At 38.8% G+C, this 17,291-nt stretch overlaps 1 protein-coding gene and 1 long non-coding RNA gene across 4 annotated transcripts in view; one reads left to right on the top strand and one right to left on the bottom strand.

The window, feature by feature from the left end:
* Positions 1–17,291, top strand: part of LOC113032850 (uncharacterized) — a 75,431-nt gene that overhangs the window by 41,041 nt on the left and 17,099 nt on the right. Inside the window, exons 11-17 of the mRNA XM_080308550.1 lie at positions 77–120; positions 996–1,272; positions 1,976–2,023; positions 2,311–2,354; positions 2,728–3,013; positions 4,481–4,524; positions 5,500–5,782. Coding sequence (XP_080164676.1) covers positions 77–120; positions 996–1,272; positions 1,976–2,023; positions 2,311–2,354; positions 2,728–3,013; positions 4,481–4,524; positions 5,500–5,782 — 1,026 coding nt within the window. The remainder of the gene's footprint in view (positions 1–76; positions 121–995; positions 1,273–1,975; positions 2,024–2,310; positions 2,355–2,727; positions 3,014–4,480; positions 4,525–5,499; positions 5,783–17,291) is intronic.
* Positions 8,423–12,554, bottom strand: LOC113032832 (uncharacterized). 3 transcript variants are annotated; one of them, XR_003273941.2, is made up of 5 exons: positions 12,204–12,554; positions 11,440–11,505; positions 10,934–11,089; positions 10,389–10,481; positions 8,423–10,090 (listed from the first exon to the last, which is right to left on the bottom strand). It is a non-coding gene; the product is annotated as an uncharacterized LOC113032832 (long non-coding RNA). The 3 variants fall into 3 exon arrangements; XR_013912319.1 differs by lacking the exon at positions 12,204–12,554 and adding an exon at positions 12,048–12,191; XR_013912320.1 differs by lacking the exon at positions 11,440–11,505 and having other exon boundaries at positions 12,204–12,528.

Raw genomic sequence — 17,291 nt, 5'->3', positions numbered from 1 at the left:
CTGAAGGCTGATTCTACTTTGATGTGTGATGATGTTTGAATCCTCAGAGTTGATGGTAAATGTTTTTCCTCCTCAGAGAAACACTCTGTGGATGAACATGGAGCTGCACTGTGGAAGAGAGTGAGTGTGACTCTAACTCAGCTTTCATTCAGTAGATTCAGGCTGTAAATCATCCTCATCTTGAACATTAAACACGATGAAACAGACGAAGCATCTTTGAAACTGGATGCTTCTCACAGTGTTAATGTGGAGTCTGCAGCAATAATGTTTCCACTGACGACAGAGTGAAGGATCTACTACTGACGATAAAACCAGGAAATGACATCTTTAGATTTTTCTTTGTCTTTGAAAATCTTCAACATCAAAAGTCCTAAAATATCCATTTCCACATTTCATGCACTCACTTTACTTTTTAAAAAATCAAAACACAAACATTCAGTTAGAGAAATGAGAACATTTAGTTTTTAGTCCTGATGGAGAGGGAGTCATGTTTTCTTATGAGACCAAAGTTTTACAGACACATAAAAACAGTTCATGAAGGCAGCGAGGTAAACATCATCAGCACCACCGATGTTACCAGCTGTTCCTTCAGTGATCATTCTGAGAAATATTTTTGATTCTAATGATTTATGATGTTTTTTTTATTAAAATTTTATAGGGCTGAACAGTTAAACTTTGAACCTGATCCTAATTTTGTCTTTACAAATAAAATGAGCGTAACTGATTGATATTTAAAATAAATGTTCTGCTATTTAAAATGCAAAGTGAAGGGAATTGAATTGAGATCTTCTGTTTACATGACAGCACAATTTTCTGTCACAAAAATCCACACTGCACAAAATAATTGTGATTTTGATTTTTCCAATAATCATGCAGCTGTAATACTCTATATGTCTACTTCAGAGACACTGAGGAAGTTAAAAGACATAAATATTTAACTCTCCCAACAGTGAAATGACAGTAACTTAATAAATCCTTTTAAGATCCTTTTTCAGGAAGAAGCACCGACAGCTGTTAGAAACATTCTTGTGGAAATCCTGAGACATTTGAATCAAAAGGATCTCGAGGAATTCAATTTGTTGCTGCAGTTCACGTGCTTCAAAATGGGCCTGCCACAAATACAGATATATACAAACATGACAGATGAACTAGTGGAACAGATGGTTGATAAATGGGGTCATCAGTCTGTGGAGGTGATCAGGGAGGTTTTAACAGACATGCAGAGAACTGATCTGGTGCAGAGGCTGTCAGAGAGCAGCTCAGGACTCAAAGGTAAGAGGAAATAATCTGTCAGAGTTTCTGTAATAATGTCAATAAATATGGTGGGATTATTTTTAACTGAGTGTAAAAGTATTAAAAACATAATATTACAGCTCAAACTGAAAACAAAATCAAAAGAATTAAATCAGAGAAACTCACAACAAGAACTGCATAATATAAACTTTATTATCATTTATAAATGAAAGAATTTGTTTCCTCTGATTTATTTTGGACAGACGTTGATAAATGAACACATTCAGGTTGTACAAACACAGTAAAATTAAACAGATTTGTTTTCATATTTCAATGTTTAAAGTAAAAATATTCAGCTTATTGAATCAGTGACTTTCTTTAGTAAATGTTGTTTTAAAGCTCTTTGAACTTCTTTCCTTTGAAAATATTTTTCTTTGTTTTTTGCATTTTGAGCTCATTAATATCAGTCTTGTGTTGTAAATGGATCTTTATGTTAGCTTTGATTGAAACTCCACTATGGAGACAGACGACCTGTATGAGGTAAATGATTCAAAGTCTTTTCAGTGATTTCTCTGTGATTGTGTAACTATGGCCTCCTCCTGCCTTCAGTCAGCACAGCTGAAAGTGAAATATTAAAGCTTTTTATTGTCAGGACTCAGTGTTATACTCAGGATGAGCACACATAAAGGACACACACAGTGTCTGTGTCATGTAGTTACAGTTTGTATTCAATGTGTTGCAGCTGCAGGATCATCAGCTGAAGGATTTGATGTGGAGGAAACAGAGAAAGGTCAGTGTCCAGAAAACACATGAATCAATAAATACACTCATTGATATGAAGATGAAGAAGATGAAGAAGAAGAATTACTGAATGAAACAGAACTGGATCATTTCCTCACACGTTGATAGTTTCCCATCAAATATGACTTCATGTTAACAAGTTTAATGTTGTTATTAATCCAACTTACAAGGATCATCAGAATGAAATCAAAGCATCAGTTATTTCAAAGTGTCTGATTATTAACACTGATGTTAAATCAGTCATGAATGAAGCTTTTAATCTTTCTTTTCTGTCAGAGAAACACTCTGAGGATGAACGTTGGCCTGCACTGATCCACAAAGTGAGTCATGTCACATCTGTCTGACTTCAGATCATCCAGCTTTCATTTCATAAACACAGGATAGAAATCTTCAATAGAAACAAATGATTTGATTTTGATTGGAAAAGTCAAAGTTTGATAAGTTGAGCGTGTGCAGTGAGGGAGGTCTGCAGCAGGTCAGAAAAGTCCTGAACTTGTTAACAGAAGCAGAATAATTGTTAATCAGCTGTTTGTGATCATTGTGACAAAGATGACCAATGACATCATCACCTTATGTGATGGATGATGTCATCTAAACACATCTACATTTGTAAAGTGTTGATGAGAAAACAAACAAACCTGAAAGTGAGAAATGTCACATTTATCTCATGAACATTTTCTTTGAATTTTCCAGGTAGAAACGATGGAGTCTGTTATTGAGCTGCTGCTGGAAGCTCTGGATGGTCTCAATGAGCCGGAGCTAGACAAGTTCAACTGGACCCTGCGACAAATTCATCTTCACAAATATTACTCAGACTTCACATGGATGTGGTACATGATGTCAGACCTGCAGGACACAGTGTTCCTGATAGTGCAGACGTACGGCCAACAGTCAGTGGAGAAGACCATGGAGGTCTTAAAGGAGATGAAGAGGACTGATCTGGCTCAGAGGCTGTCAGACTGCAGCTCACTGCCTCGAAGTAAGACAACAAAATCAAAATGTCTATGAAGGTTCTCAGCTATCGAGGTCATCGTAGTCTAAGGAGGTTAGATTTTTTGAAGAAGTTTCATCCGAGAGCTTCTTCAGTTCTAAGAGCAATTAGTGGAGAGTCACCGATTTTTAGCCAGTGGGAATGTCCCCCAGGGCGGTCATGGACCCCCTATTGATCCTCTACCTAATCACAGGAGCCAAGGTGAGTAGGTTACAATCAGCCAAAGTTTCAGGTGAGCTCATTGTGAAACCTGGCCCCACCCTATCATGTGATTTCCTGAGGTCAGATGGCCCAGGATGTGAGTGGGCGTTAAGGCGTCTGGGAAGGATCTCAAAACTCAATTATAGATGGCAGAGAGTTGGTGTCGTAAACCCCGCCTCTGTTCAAAGATGGTCGCTCACAGTGGATATAGATGGCTTCTTTCACTCCTCTTTCAAACCGTCTGTCCTCTCTGTCCAAAATGTGAACATTGGCATCCTCAAAGAGTGACCTTTGACCTTTAGATGCAGATGGACTGCTGAGTCTTGTCCTGTGGAGGTGGCTCTTCTGTGTTGTGCCATGCGCTTGTGAAGTGGCTGTTTGGTCTCTCCAATGTAGAGGTCTGGGCATTCCTCGCTGCACTGTACAGCAAACACCACATTGTTAAGTCTGTGTTTTGGCGTTTTGTCTTTCGGGTGAACCAGTTTTTGTCTGAGTGTGTTGCTGGGTCTGAAATGCACCAGGATGTCATGCTTGGAGAAAACTGAGTTTCTCTGATACGCCGGCTACATAGGGGATGACAATGTTGTTGCGTCTGTCCTTCTTATCCTCCCTCGCTGGTGTCTGGTCTTCTTTTCTGTGCCTCTTTGCTGACTTTAAGAACGCCCATTTAGGATAGCCGCACGTTTTGAGTGTTTCCTTTACATGTGTGTGTTCCTTCTTTTTCCCTTCAGGCTTAGAGGGAACATGTTCTGCCCGGTGGTGTAGGGTTCTGATTACTCCAAGTCTGTATTCCAGAGGGTGATGGGAGTCAAAGAGGAGGGACTGGTTCGTATGTGTGGGCTTCCGGTAAACTTCAATGTTGAGATAGAGGATCGACAGGGGGTTCATGACCTTCTTGGGAAAAACAAAATCAAAACTCATTGTGAACTTCTAAAAAAGGTCTTCTTTTCCTTTTATAAATAATATTATTTGTAATAAAGGCAAAGGAAAACACATATTTATCTTTCCAAATCATATTTTATAACTGTTCCTGGAAGAAAATCTAAATAAATAAATAAATACATAAATATGTGACAAGATTAAAATAATTTGTGAGGAGTAAAAATGACTCCTTCATACTGTTTATTATTGCTGAGGAGGTTTCAGTGTAGTTCTGCATATTGTCCATTTTTCCAAAGTCATATTTCCTGAATAATTGTCAGTTAGTTGTTAAATGTGTTTGTCATGAGTGACTTTGAGCACTTTTCTCCTCAGAGAAACACTCTGTGGATGAACGACGCTCTGCACTGATCCACAAAGTGAGTCATGTCACATCTCTGATTCAGTACAAGACAGCAGGCTGAAAGTCAGAGGACTAAAGTATCATCAGTTCTCATGTTGACTCATTTTTCTCATGATTTCTGCTGGATGTTTGTGACAAACTGAAGCTTCATTCAGTTTGACTTCTTCAGCAGTAATTTTCTGCAACACTAATGTCAGGATGTCTTTACCACTGAGGATGAGCTGAGGAAGTGTCAGCATGTACATTTGTCCTGACTCTTCAACAGGACAGAGAAATCTGAAAACATCAAACACTTTCAGATTAAACAGGAAACTTTATTCTACTTACAAATATTAATAAAGAATGAAAGATAATGTGAAATCAGGGAAAGATTCTTGATGGATATATTTCAGTTTTTATCTGCACAGTGAGAGAAGAACTGCAGCCTGTAAATAAACCCTATTCAAATGCATAAATTAGTTACACGCTTTTATAGTTTCTTCACAACTTTTGATAAACATAGTATAATCAATATAACAGCTTGTGTTTGAGTAAATGGATAAATAAATAAATCTTCAAAACCATAAAACAGGATCACAGTTTTATACTTTCTTCACAATTTTTCATATACTGTAATCAAGATAATAATGGATTGCATTTATATAGCGCTTTTCAAGACCCTCAAAGCGCTTCACAATTCCACTATTCATTCACTCTCACATTCACACACTGGTGGAGGCAAGTTACATTTGTAGCCACAGCTGCCCTGGGGCAGACTGACAGAGGCGAGGCTGCCATATCGTGCCATCGGCCCCTCTGGCCAACACCAGTAGGTGAAGTGTCTTGCCCAAGACTATCCGAGGCGGGGCTTGAACCGGCAACCTTCCGATTATAAGACGAACTGCCAACTCTCGAGCCACGATCGTTCTTAACAACAGCAACTTATAACAACTTGTATTTGAGTAAATACAGAAATAAATATATGACCCCATGAATGTGTTTATGGTTCCAGGTGGCAACAATGGCAGTTGTTAAATATCTGCTTTTTGAAACATTGAATGACTTGAGTGATGAGGAGCTCAAGAAATTTAAGAGGCTCTTGCAGATGATTTATCCTAGCAGGACTATATCACATTTCTCATTCTTCAGTCCACCATCGACCAGAGCAGATGTAGTGAATCTGGTGGTGGAGGAATTTGGTCAGCAGTCTGTTGACGTGACCAGAGACTTCTTCATGTACATGAACAGAACTGATCTGGTGCAGAAGTTACCAGAGAGCAGCTCAGCATCCAGAGGTAAGACCAACATGCTTGAGTGTAAACTCTGTGTCATCAACAATATAAAATCTGTGAAAATTGAGATCAATAACTGAGCATATTGATTGATTTCTATCAGATGACCCATAAATCCTGATCACTGTTGCAGGTTGTTGCATTGGTGGTGTCATGGTGGTGCAGTGGTTAGCACTGTCTCCTCACAGCATGAAGGTTGTGTGTTTGAGCCTCCTGGTTGGCTGGAACCTTTCTGTGTGGAGTTTGCATTCAATTCAATTCAATTTTATTTATATAGCGCCAAATCACAACATAAGTCGCCTCAAGGCGCTTCATAGATACAGAGAAAAACCCAACAATCATATGACCCCCTATGTGCAAGCACTTTGGCAACAGTGGGAAGGAAAAACTCAGTTTTAACAGGAAGAAACCTCCGGCAGAACCAGGGTCAGGGAGGGGCGGGGCCATCTGCTACGACCGGTTGGGGTGAGAGAAGGAAGACAGGATAAAAGACATGCTGTGGAAGAGAGACAGAGGTTAATAACAGATGATTCAATGCAGAGAGGTCTGTTAATACATAGTGAGTGAGAAAGGTGACTGGAAAGGAAAAACTCAATGCATCATGGGAATCCCCCGGCAGCCTACGTCTATTGCAGCATAACTAAGGGAGGATTCAGGGTCACCTGGTCCAGCCCTAACTATATGCTTTAGAAAAGGAAAGTTTGAAGCCTAATCTTGAAAGTAGAGATAGTGTCTGTCTCCCGAATCCAAACTGGAAGCTGGTTCCACAGAAGAGGGGCCTGAAAACTGAAGGCTCTCCCTCCCATTCTACTTTTAAATACTCTGGGAACAACAAGTAGGCCTGCAGAGCGAGAGCGAAGTGCTCTAATAGGGTGATATGGTACTACAAGGTCATTAAGATAAGATGGGGCCTGATTATTTAAGACCTTGTATGTGAGGAGCAGGATTTTGAATTCAATTCTGGATTTAACAGGAAGCCAATGAAGGGAAGCCAAAACAGGAGAAATCTGCTCTCTCTTTCTAGTCCCTGTCAGTACTCTTGCTGCAGCATTTTGGATTAGCTGAAGGCTTTTCAGTGAGTTTTTTGGACATCCTGATAATAATGAATTACAGTCGTCCAGCCTGGAAGTAATAAATGCATGAACTAGTTTTTCAGCGTCACTCTGAGACAGGATATTTCTAATTTTAGAGATGTTGCGCAAATGGAAGAACGCAGTCTTACATATTTGTTTAATATGTGCATTGAAGGACATGTCCGGGTCAAAAATGACTCCAAGGTTCCTCACAGCGTTACTGGAGGCCAAGGTAATGCCATCCAGAGTAAGAATCTGGTTAGATACCATATTTCTAGGCTTTTCAGGGCCGAGTACAATAACCTCAGTTTTATCTGAATTAAGAAGCAGAAAGTTAGCGGCTATCCAGGTCTTTATGTCTTTAAGACATTCCTGCAGTTTAACTAATTGGTGTGTGTTATCTGGCTTCATGGACAGATAGAGCTGGGTGTCATCTGCATAGCAGTGTAAATGTATGCTATGTCTTCTAATGATACTGCCTAAGGGAAGCATGTATAATGTAAACAGAATTGGTCCTAGCACTGAACCCTGTGGAACTCCATAATTAACCTCAGTGTGTGAAGAGGACTCTCCATTTACATGCACAAACTGGAGTCTATTAGATAGATATGATACAAACCACTGCAGCACAGTACCTGTAATACCTACAGCATGTTCTAATCGCTCTAATAGGATATTATGGTCGACAGTATCGAATGCTGCACTAAGGTCTAGCAGGACAAGCACAGAGATGAGTCCACTGTCAGAGGCCATAAGAAGATCATTTGTAACCTTCACTAAAGCTGTTTCTGTGCTGTGATGAGCTCTGAAACCTGACTGAAACTCTTCAAATAAGCCTCTGCAGATGATCTGTTAGCTGTTTGACAACTACTCTTTCAAGGATGTTTGATATAAAAGAAGGTTGGAGATTGGCCTATAATTAGCTAAGACTGCTGGGTCTAGAGATGGCTTTTTGAGTAAAGGTTTAACTACAGCCAGCTTAAAGGCCTGTGGTACATAGCCGATTATTAGAGATAGGTTGATCATATTTAAGATCGAAGAATTAATTAATGGCAGGACTTCTTTGAGCAGTTTTGTAGGAATGAGGTCTAAAAGACACGTTGATGGTTTGGAGGAAGTAATTATTGAAGTTAACTCAGAAAGATCAATTAGAGAAAAAGAGTCTAACTTAACATCAATGGTACTAAGAGTAGCTGTAGATAATATTACATCTGTGGGATGATTATTGGTCATTTTTTCTCTAATGATAAAAATTTTATTTGTGAAGAAGTTCATGAAGTCATTACTAGTTAACGTTAAAGGGATGGTTGGCTCAAAAGAGCTCTGACTGTTTGTCAGCCTGGCTACACTCAAAAAAATGAAACGTTGACTTTAATTAAAATTATTTTGTCAACAGGTTCCACGAAATTGAATTATGTTAGTTTAAAGCAAAAATCTTTAGTTCATCTAATTTAAAAAAACTACTTAAGATTAACAAGACATATTTAAGACTAACTAAATCAAGTTATGTTGTATGAACATAGATGATATATTTTCAGGTTAGATAGTTTAGATTAGTTACTTCAACACATTTCTTATTTGTGGCAGTAAAATGTTAAATTTAAGTTAGATTAATTCAAATATTATATTTTCAGCCACCTTGTGCTTTATTAATTAGTTTTACATAAATCTATTTTGTCAACAGGTTCCACACAAATGAATTAAGTACATCCAACTTATTTTTTTAAATTTATTTTATTGCCAACACATTCAGTGAGCGTTTGTGTAAACCCAGTCCAAAATAAAACACAACAGCTCATTAGGGTTAGTAATTAACAGTATGTAGACAGATGCAACATCAAGACTTTAAATTAAATGTCTGTATCTACCAGAAATAGAAGAAAAAAAAACGCATTGAAGATCACATAACACATTGATAAGATGACACTTGAGTTATGCACATGTGATGCTAGTAAGGTCTGTGAGTGTTTTTTTCTTTTAGTGTCTAAAATGGATAGCAAAGTTGCTATTTGCAATGATTGCTTAGGGTCAGTCCAGTAACACAATGCCAATGAAGTGCTTTCCTTTAACAATGCAAAGTGAAGTGTCCACCTCAACAGCCACAATTTAAAAAAAAAAAAATGTAACAACAACAACAATAATAATAATAATAATAATAATAATAATAAATAGTCCACTGATATTAGCAATCAAAGAAAATTACATCACCATCCCAAATAAAACTTTAACAAAACATGCCAACATTATGGTCTAACAATAAAACAGCTTGTCAGCGTTCAGTTTTTTTGCAACAGCACAGCAGTAACCATTTAACACTCGCCACTGTCAACATTTATTTTACTAGTGTTTGGGCAAAAAACTTCAGATGTAAACATTTTAACATGGAAACAATTGTTCGTCTTTAAAAGTCCACAAAATATACATTCATCCTGCATTCCCAACTTGGATGATCTGATATCCTCGTGTTGGTGTTGTTCCCAGACCGTCATGAAAATGTTGTTCCAGGTTCAACATTGCAAGTGACCAATCACATTGTTGTGACGTTATTCTATTCCAAGCCATTCGTGCATTTATGAAATTCCAATGTTGCAAGGACAATATCAATTCTGTTTACTGTTTATTAAAGGGTTACGGTTAGGGTTAGGGTCAGTTGATCGGCGGACAGAGGCGGTTTCACACAGCTTAAGTACAGTTTTTTGTTTTACGCCGGTTTTTCCCGAAGTCGCAAAAGTATGACGTCACAACATTCTGATTGGTCACTTGCAATGTTGATCCTGGAACAACATTTAGTATGATGATCTGGGAACAACACCAACACGAGGATATCAGATCAACCTCCTAACTTACCCTTAATTTTAGTATGTATTGCAATTACCTTTACAATGCACACAATGTAACACAAACTGAATATGAACATATTTCCACCTCATAACAATATGCCTTGAACGCTAATATACACACCACCCTTCAACATTTCTGGTGCAGTATCATCTCTCAATTAAATCCTTTAAATCTCAATACTTTTGATTGTCTCTTAGCTTTCAGTCTTGAGGTTAACTGAGATTCAGTGCATATATCCCACCCATTAAGAGTGCACATGCAGAGGCCAGGTCTTCCAGGTCATGCAGGACACACTAGATGGTTATACCCACATCGGCTGGAGGAGTGCTGGCATCAGCTCTTTCGATGGTAAAGATAGCAAGGGTAATTTGTTCCAGCTCCCTCTGAACAGCTGTAGCTTAGACACAAAAACATAGAAAAATGGCATCCAGTTTTAAAAAAAAGAAAGAAAAAGGGCCAAAGCTACCCTTTAATGACGTAAACACAATATTAGGAACATGCACCCCAGTGCGCCACTATTTTAGACTACAGATTCAACGATAAATATAAATAGTTTGGGTATACAAGAAGATTTCCCAAAACATTTAAACAGGTTCCATGCAAATTACAACAACAACAACATTACAACATGCAACAACATTAGTTATTCAAAATTTGGTTTAATACAGATAAAAAACTAAACTAAAATTACCAACCAATTATTCTTTGAAGAGGATGCTTGGGTCTTCATTCAGGTAAAAAGGTAGTGCCCTGAGGACACACTCCCTCCCCTTTTCAATGGTTTCCTTCTGTAGAGAGTGGCAGAGATACAGGAAGAGAAAACAGATATACTTTAGGATGACAGAAACTCACATTATACGCAAAATGAATGACATATCCACTGCACAGATAGACATGTACACAAGACCAACTAATCATCACATGGACATGAATAGTTAACCTGTTGGGCAGGGTTTCCACCACATTATATATGTCCATAATGGAGGTAAAGACAAACTAATACATCATCTTTTTTGCATTTAAAACATAACATAAAAACATTCACTTCTGGTTTAACCTAAATCAAGGGATCAGATTTTACATATGTTTAGGTAATTTAAATTTTCCAACGTTTTGAGTACCAAACTTTGTCTTGCTTAATATAAATGTAAGTGCACTGTGCAGCTACCATACACTAGCTGTTTAAATTTGAAAATGATCTTATTAGCCATAATATTTTGCTACCAACAGAATAACGCACCTGTGTGGCTGGGGCCAAAGTTTGTCTAATTTTCTTCCCTGCAACGCCTCCTTTTTTCTTGAAGACTTTTATGAGCTGGTCAGTGTATTGGTCAAGTTGTGTAAAAAGCCTTGGAACATGTGCAGCAGTAGTAATCCTCACATATTCTGCTTCCACCTGAAAATATGTCAACAAACACAACATACTGTACTGTAAATATACATACTATATGTACACATATACAAACTAAAACTAATGTAGTAAGACCTCATTAAAGCTATAATTTTAACACAAACATTTACACAAAATGCTAATGGAGCCATTACAGCTTTTATTGTTATTTATCAAGTTCCAAAAAATATTGATCACAGCTGATCTGAAAAGAATTTCATGCCTCAGGCCCTTGAACTGCAACCTTTACCATGGTTCAGATGTGGAGAAGAAATAACAGGGGCATGGGATGGGTCACAAAAGAAAACTTAACTTATAAAACAGTTTTGTTTTTAAAAGTATAACAGTTCACATACCACATACAAGCTCAGCAATACCACATACACCACATCAGTATAGGAGGGAGCAGGTAAAGGCAGGATCTGAGATTTATAAAGAAAAAAAATAATTAATTCCTTAATTTCAAGAAGCAAATTATTGTTTGAATTACAACTAAATAAAATACTACTCAGAAGAAAAGCAAGAGATTGACACTGCCATGTGCTAACTTTCTATAGAAGCAATTATCACCAGGTCTGTCGACCTCCATTGTCTGTCCACTCATATGTCTTGAATAATTTTATTTAAAAAATTAAGTGTGTACTTTCACAAACTGTAATTTATAACTACATTGATATGTATAACTCCGCTAGGAAACATGCTGTATTTACAGACCATTTTTACATAATACAGATTACTGATAGAGCAGAACAATGGTGTCACAGTGGCTTTCGCCCTTGACTTTTTGGATTTTAAATGTCACTTTATGCTATCCTTGCTATCCTATTCGATATTTCCGACTCTCGGATTACAGAAAAGGAATCCCAAGAAAGCAAATGGAAAAATAACCCCTTGAAAGAATAACCCCATGAACCCCTGTAGCTAATCCCTTAATAAAACAAAAAACAATAAAAATGTTTCTTACACAGTCCACAAAATAAGCATGTCCAGGACCCAGTAAAACTAATGTAAAACAAGCACACGCAAACGATATAACATGTCTTGTAAGACAAACGCAAAATATAACCATGCTGGACATATAGATACTACACAACATAGTCAAAGAAAAAAGTGGTCTTACCTCTCAAAGAAACAGCAGCTTGGCGCCAAAACAGCCTTTTTCAGTTAAATTTGAAGTCTTGCGCATGAGCAGGCACAAGCCGTGAAACCTTCTTGTTCTGCGCGGTTTCATTACAACTGTTTTTGCATTACTGCCACCTTGTGGATATACAAGGTATATCGATCCTAATTGACTTAACTTAAATGTTATGCGATCAAGTAACACATTAGTATTATGTACGTTGAATAATAGACACAATTACGTAGACTTGATTAGAAAAACATATGTTAACTTAACAAAAACATATATTTTAAGTAAAATGAAAATAAATAATTAATATACACTGAACAATCCACCTCATTCATTTTTTTGAGTGTACAGAGCTGAAGAGAAACCTGGGGTTGTTCTTATTTTCTTCAATCAGTATGAATAGTAAGATGTTCTGGCTTTGCGGAGGGCTTTCTTATAAAGCAGCAAACTATTTCTCCAGGCTAAATGATGATCCTCTAAATTTGTGACACGCCATTTCCTCTCCAGATTACGAGTCATCTGCTTTAGGGTACATGTTTGAGAATTATACCACGGAGTCAGGTACTTCTGATTTGAGACCTTAGTTTTCACAGGAGCTACAGTATCCAGAGTCGTACGTAGTGAGGAGGTGAAATTATTAACAAGATAATCGACCTCTGTTGGGGTAGCGTTCAGATAGCTGCTCTGCTCTATGTTGGTACAGGGCATTGAAGATGATAACAGTGGGTGGATTATATTCTTAAACTTAGTTACAGCGCTTTCAGAAAGACATCTACTTTGATAAAGTCTACTCTCCACCGCTGTGTAATCAATTATTGTAAATGTAAATGTTATCAGGAAATGATCAGACAGGAGAGGGTTTTCAGGAAACACTGTTAAATGTTCAGTTTCTATGCCATATGTTAAAACAAGATCTAGAGTGTGATTAAAGTGGTGGGTGGGTTCTTTTACATTTTGAGAGAAACCAATTGAGTCTAATAACAGATTAAATGCCATGTTCAGGCTGTCATTTTTAGCATCTACATGGATGTTAAAATCACCCACAATAATTATTTTATCTGAGCTCAGAACTAAATTAGATATAAAGTCTGAGAAATCAGACAGAAACTCTGTGTAAGGCCCAGGTGGACGATAGATGATAACAAGTAAGACTGGTTTCTGAGTTTCACAGCTGGGGTGGACGAGGCTGAGCATCAGGCTTTCAAATGAATTAAAAGTCTGTCTTGGTCTTTCATTAATTAATAGGCTGGTGTGAAAAATTGCTGCCACACCGCCCCCTCGGCCTGTGCTTCGAGATTTCTGGTAGTTAGAATGACTCGGGGGTGTTGATTCATTTAAACTAACATAATCATCCTGCTGCAACCAGGTTTCTGTAAGGCAGAGTAAATCGATTTGTTGATCAATTATTAAGTCATGTACTAACAGAGACTTGGAGGAGAGAGACCTAATATTTAATAATCCACATTTCACTGTTTTACTCTTTGGTTCAGATGTGGATACTTTATTGTTCTTTCTTTGTGATTGTTTATGTTTAAGTTGTTTGTTGCTGGTTTTTAGTTTGTTTTTTGTCTGTTTGGGAGCTGACACAGTCTCTATGGAGATGGGTTTTTGGGGGGGTAGCAGGAGGAGAGAAGCTGCAGAGAGGCGTGTAAGACTGCAACTCTGCTTCCTGGTCCCAACTCTGGATACTCATATTTTGGGGGGTTTAATAAATTTGTCCATATTTCTAGAAATGAGAGCTGCTCCATCCAAAGTGGGATGGATGCCATCTCTCCTAACAAGACCAGGTTTCCTCCAGAAGGTTTGCCAATTATCTATGAAGCCCACATCGTTTCTGGGACACCACTCATACAGCCAACAATTTAAGGAGAACATGCGGCTAAACATGTCACTCCTGGTCTGATTGGGGAGGGGACCAGAGAAAACTACAGAGTCCGACATTGTTTTGGCAAAGTTGCACACCGATTCAATATTGATTTTAGTGACCTCCGATTGGCGTAACCGGGTGTCATTACTGCCGACGTGAATTATGATCTTACTGAATTTACGTTTACCCTTAGCCAGCAGTTTTAAATTTCCTTCAATGTCGCCTGCTCTGGCCCCTGGAAGACAATTGACTATGGTTGCCGGTTTCTCTAGCTTCACATGTCTGAGAACAGAATCACCAATTACCAGAGTTTGACCCCCGGCGGGTGTGTCGCCGAGTGGGGAAAAACGGTTAGACACATGAACGGGTTGGTGGTGTACCTGGGGCTTCTGTTTAGGACTATGCTTCCTCCTCACCGTCACCCAGCCGCCCTCTTTCCCCAGCTGCTTGGGGTCTGCCGGGGAACAGCTAGCGGGGCCTACGCTATCTTCGGCTGCACCAGCTACAGGGGCCTGGCTAGCTATGGGTGAATGGAGGGTGCGAAGCAGAGTCTCCAATTCAGTAATCCTGGCCTCCAGAGCTGCAAATATGCTACATTTGTTACAGATATCATTACTGCTAAAGGAGGCCGAGGAGTAACTAAACATCTGACACAATGAGCAAGAAAGTGCAGGAGGGACAGGTGAAGTAGCCATGGTGCTAACGAGTCGGCTACGAGCTAAGCTAAGCTAGCGAAACAGTACAGAGACAGTGAGTGAATACTTTGGGTATAAATTAGGTAGTGAGTACACAGAAAGTGTGCTTCGGATGAAGCAGGTGAAGATTATACTATGAAAAAGAATGTATTTAAAAGTTGTTAATTAAATTGCTAAGCAAATAAGCTACTCAGAAACACCACTGTGTTTGAGCAGGAACAGGAAGTGATACTCTACCGCAGAGTGAGCGAACACCAAGTGACAGCGCCACCAAGAGTCAGGACAGTGCACACAGCATGTTCTCCCTGTGACTGCATGCTTTTCCTCAGAGTGCTCTGGTTTCCAGTCCAAACACATGCTTGTTTAGTGGTTCCAAATTAGCTGTGGATGTGAAAGGGTATATATCTCTGTTTGTTACACTGTGAATAATACTGTCTCGCTCTCTGTGACAAGTTTGATAGGTTCCACACCCCACAACCCTAAGTTGGTTCAGGGATGGATGGATTTTTTTATTGGGTTGTTTCTGTTTCAGTTTTATTCGTCATATGCAAGTTAGCACAGGGTCAACATTGCAATGAAATGTATTTGACGAGCAGCAGACAGTCACTCAGCAGTATAGTATGTAAAAAATAGTAAGAGCAAAATGTTTATAAAATGTAGTAGTTAACAGACTAAATATATACATACAGGGCTCTAGATTGCGACCAATTTGATCGCAAATGAGACCAAATTTTTGATTAGTGCAACTAAAAAAAAAGCTGTTGCAGTAAAAGAAAAATAAAAGTCTCCATGTGGTCAACAACTGAAACACATCGTACCCCTATCGTGTGTCCCAATCAGAGAGAGTCAGGGGATGGATCTCTATGATTGGCCGTGGTCCTGTAGTTGTCCGTAGTCCTGTGTATACGTTTGAAAGTGCAGGTGGAAGAGGGAGATGAGTAGCTTGAATAAAGCGATAGCACAAAGACGTGAACACAGAGCGCGGACCGACGCTTTCTCTTTCTCGGCTTTCTCACCCGACTGCACGGACACGCCGTTGGGGCTGAAAGCCGACAGTTCAAAGATTCTGATGCGTCAGCGCTTTGTGTTTACATCTTTTTTGCGCTAGATTCTGAGCTGCAGGTTTTGTCTCTCTCCAACCAAAATTCACTGAACCAGCAGCAAAAGAAGATCAAACTACAATTCATTTTTGATAAATGTCGTCATTAATTCCCTCTGACTTTTAGAATAGAATAGAATAGCTTTTTATTGTCACTGTTACAAGAACAGTGAAAGGCAGTTTGGCATTTCTCCATGTGTGTGAAGTAGGCTACACAATAGCTTAAGTATTTACACAATAACAGGCAAAGTTACATTTACACAAGAAAGCTGTTAGGATGCCTGGGTCATTGACTCAGGGTTTTGAGTTTATTATATTATTTATCATTTCTAGTCTTTGGTTTCTTTGTTAGAGTTTTCTTATGGTTTATGTCTCTGTGTTCTCTAGTTGCTCTGTCTCCCCTGTCAGCTGTATCCCCTTGTCAAGTTCGCGTCTCTGTGTTATGTTTCCTGTTTTACTTTGAAAGTCCGTGTCTATATATGTATATACAGGGTGGGCCATTTATATGGATACACCGTAATAAAATGGGAATGGTTGGTGATATTAAAGTCCTGTTTGTGGCACATTAGTATATGTGAGGGGGCAAACTCCTCAAGATGGGTGGTGACCATGGTGGCCTTTTAGAAGTCGGCCATCTTGGATACAACTTTTGTTTTTTCAATAGGAAGAGGGCCATGTGACACATCAAACTTATTGGTAATGTCACGAGAAAAACAATGGTGTGCGTGGTTTCAACGTAACTTTATTCTATCATGAGTTATTTACAAGTTTCTCTTTGTTCACATCCATTGACATGTCGAAGAGGTAAACACGTGAGGAACGGATCGAAATTGTGTTGATATCTGGTGAACGCAGTAACTGGGTGATTGCAGCAGATTTCGATGCAAGACACCCTACGAGACCACCCATCTCCCATGCTATAGTTGGCAAACTGCTTGCTAAGTTTCGTGAAACTGGTTCAGTGCTGGATTTGCCAAAATGTGGACGCAAGAAAACTGTCACTAATGAAGAAACATCAGTGGCTGTCCTAGCTTCATTCAGCAAGAGCCCACAGCGTAGCACTCACCGCATGTCACTGGAGAGTGGCATTAGTCGAACATCCCTTCGGCGGATATTAGCTACTCACAAATGGCACCCTTACAAACTCCAGCTACTGCAGCATCTTGTTAAGGTTCAAAGATTGAGGAAGGAAAGTACAAACAACCATTGGTCCAGAAGATCTTGGTCAAACAATTGATTTTAATGAATACACGCGTGGGAAGACCAGTCTGCACGCAGACAGGGATTGATCTTCGACTTAATCAAAGCATACACAGATTTTTATAGCATCAGGGTTGGAATTAATGACGCCCCTTCATACGTCACAGACAGAATATATACATACGTCAAATCAAAACCACAATGACTTTTAACACGGT

This window comes from Astatotilapia calliptera, chromosome 11, assembly GCF_964374335.1.
Source record: "Astatotilapia calliptera chromosome 11, fAstCal68.1, whole genome shotgun sequence".
Taxonomy (NCBI): Eukaryota; Metazoa; Chordata; class Actinopteri; order Cichliformes; family Cichlidae; genus Astatotilapia; species Astatotilapia calliptera.
This window is presented reverse-complemented; position numbering and strand designations above follow the sequence as displayed.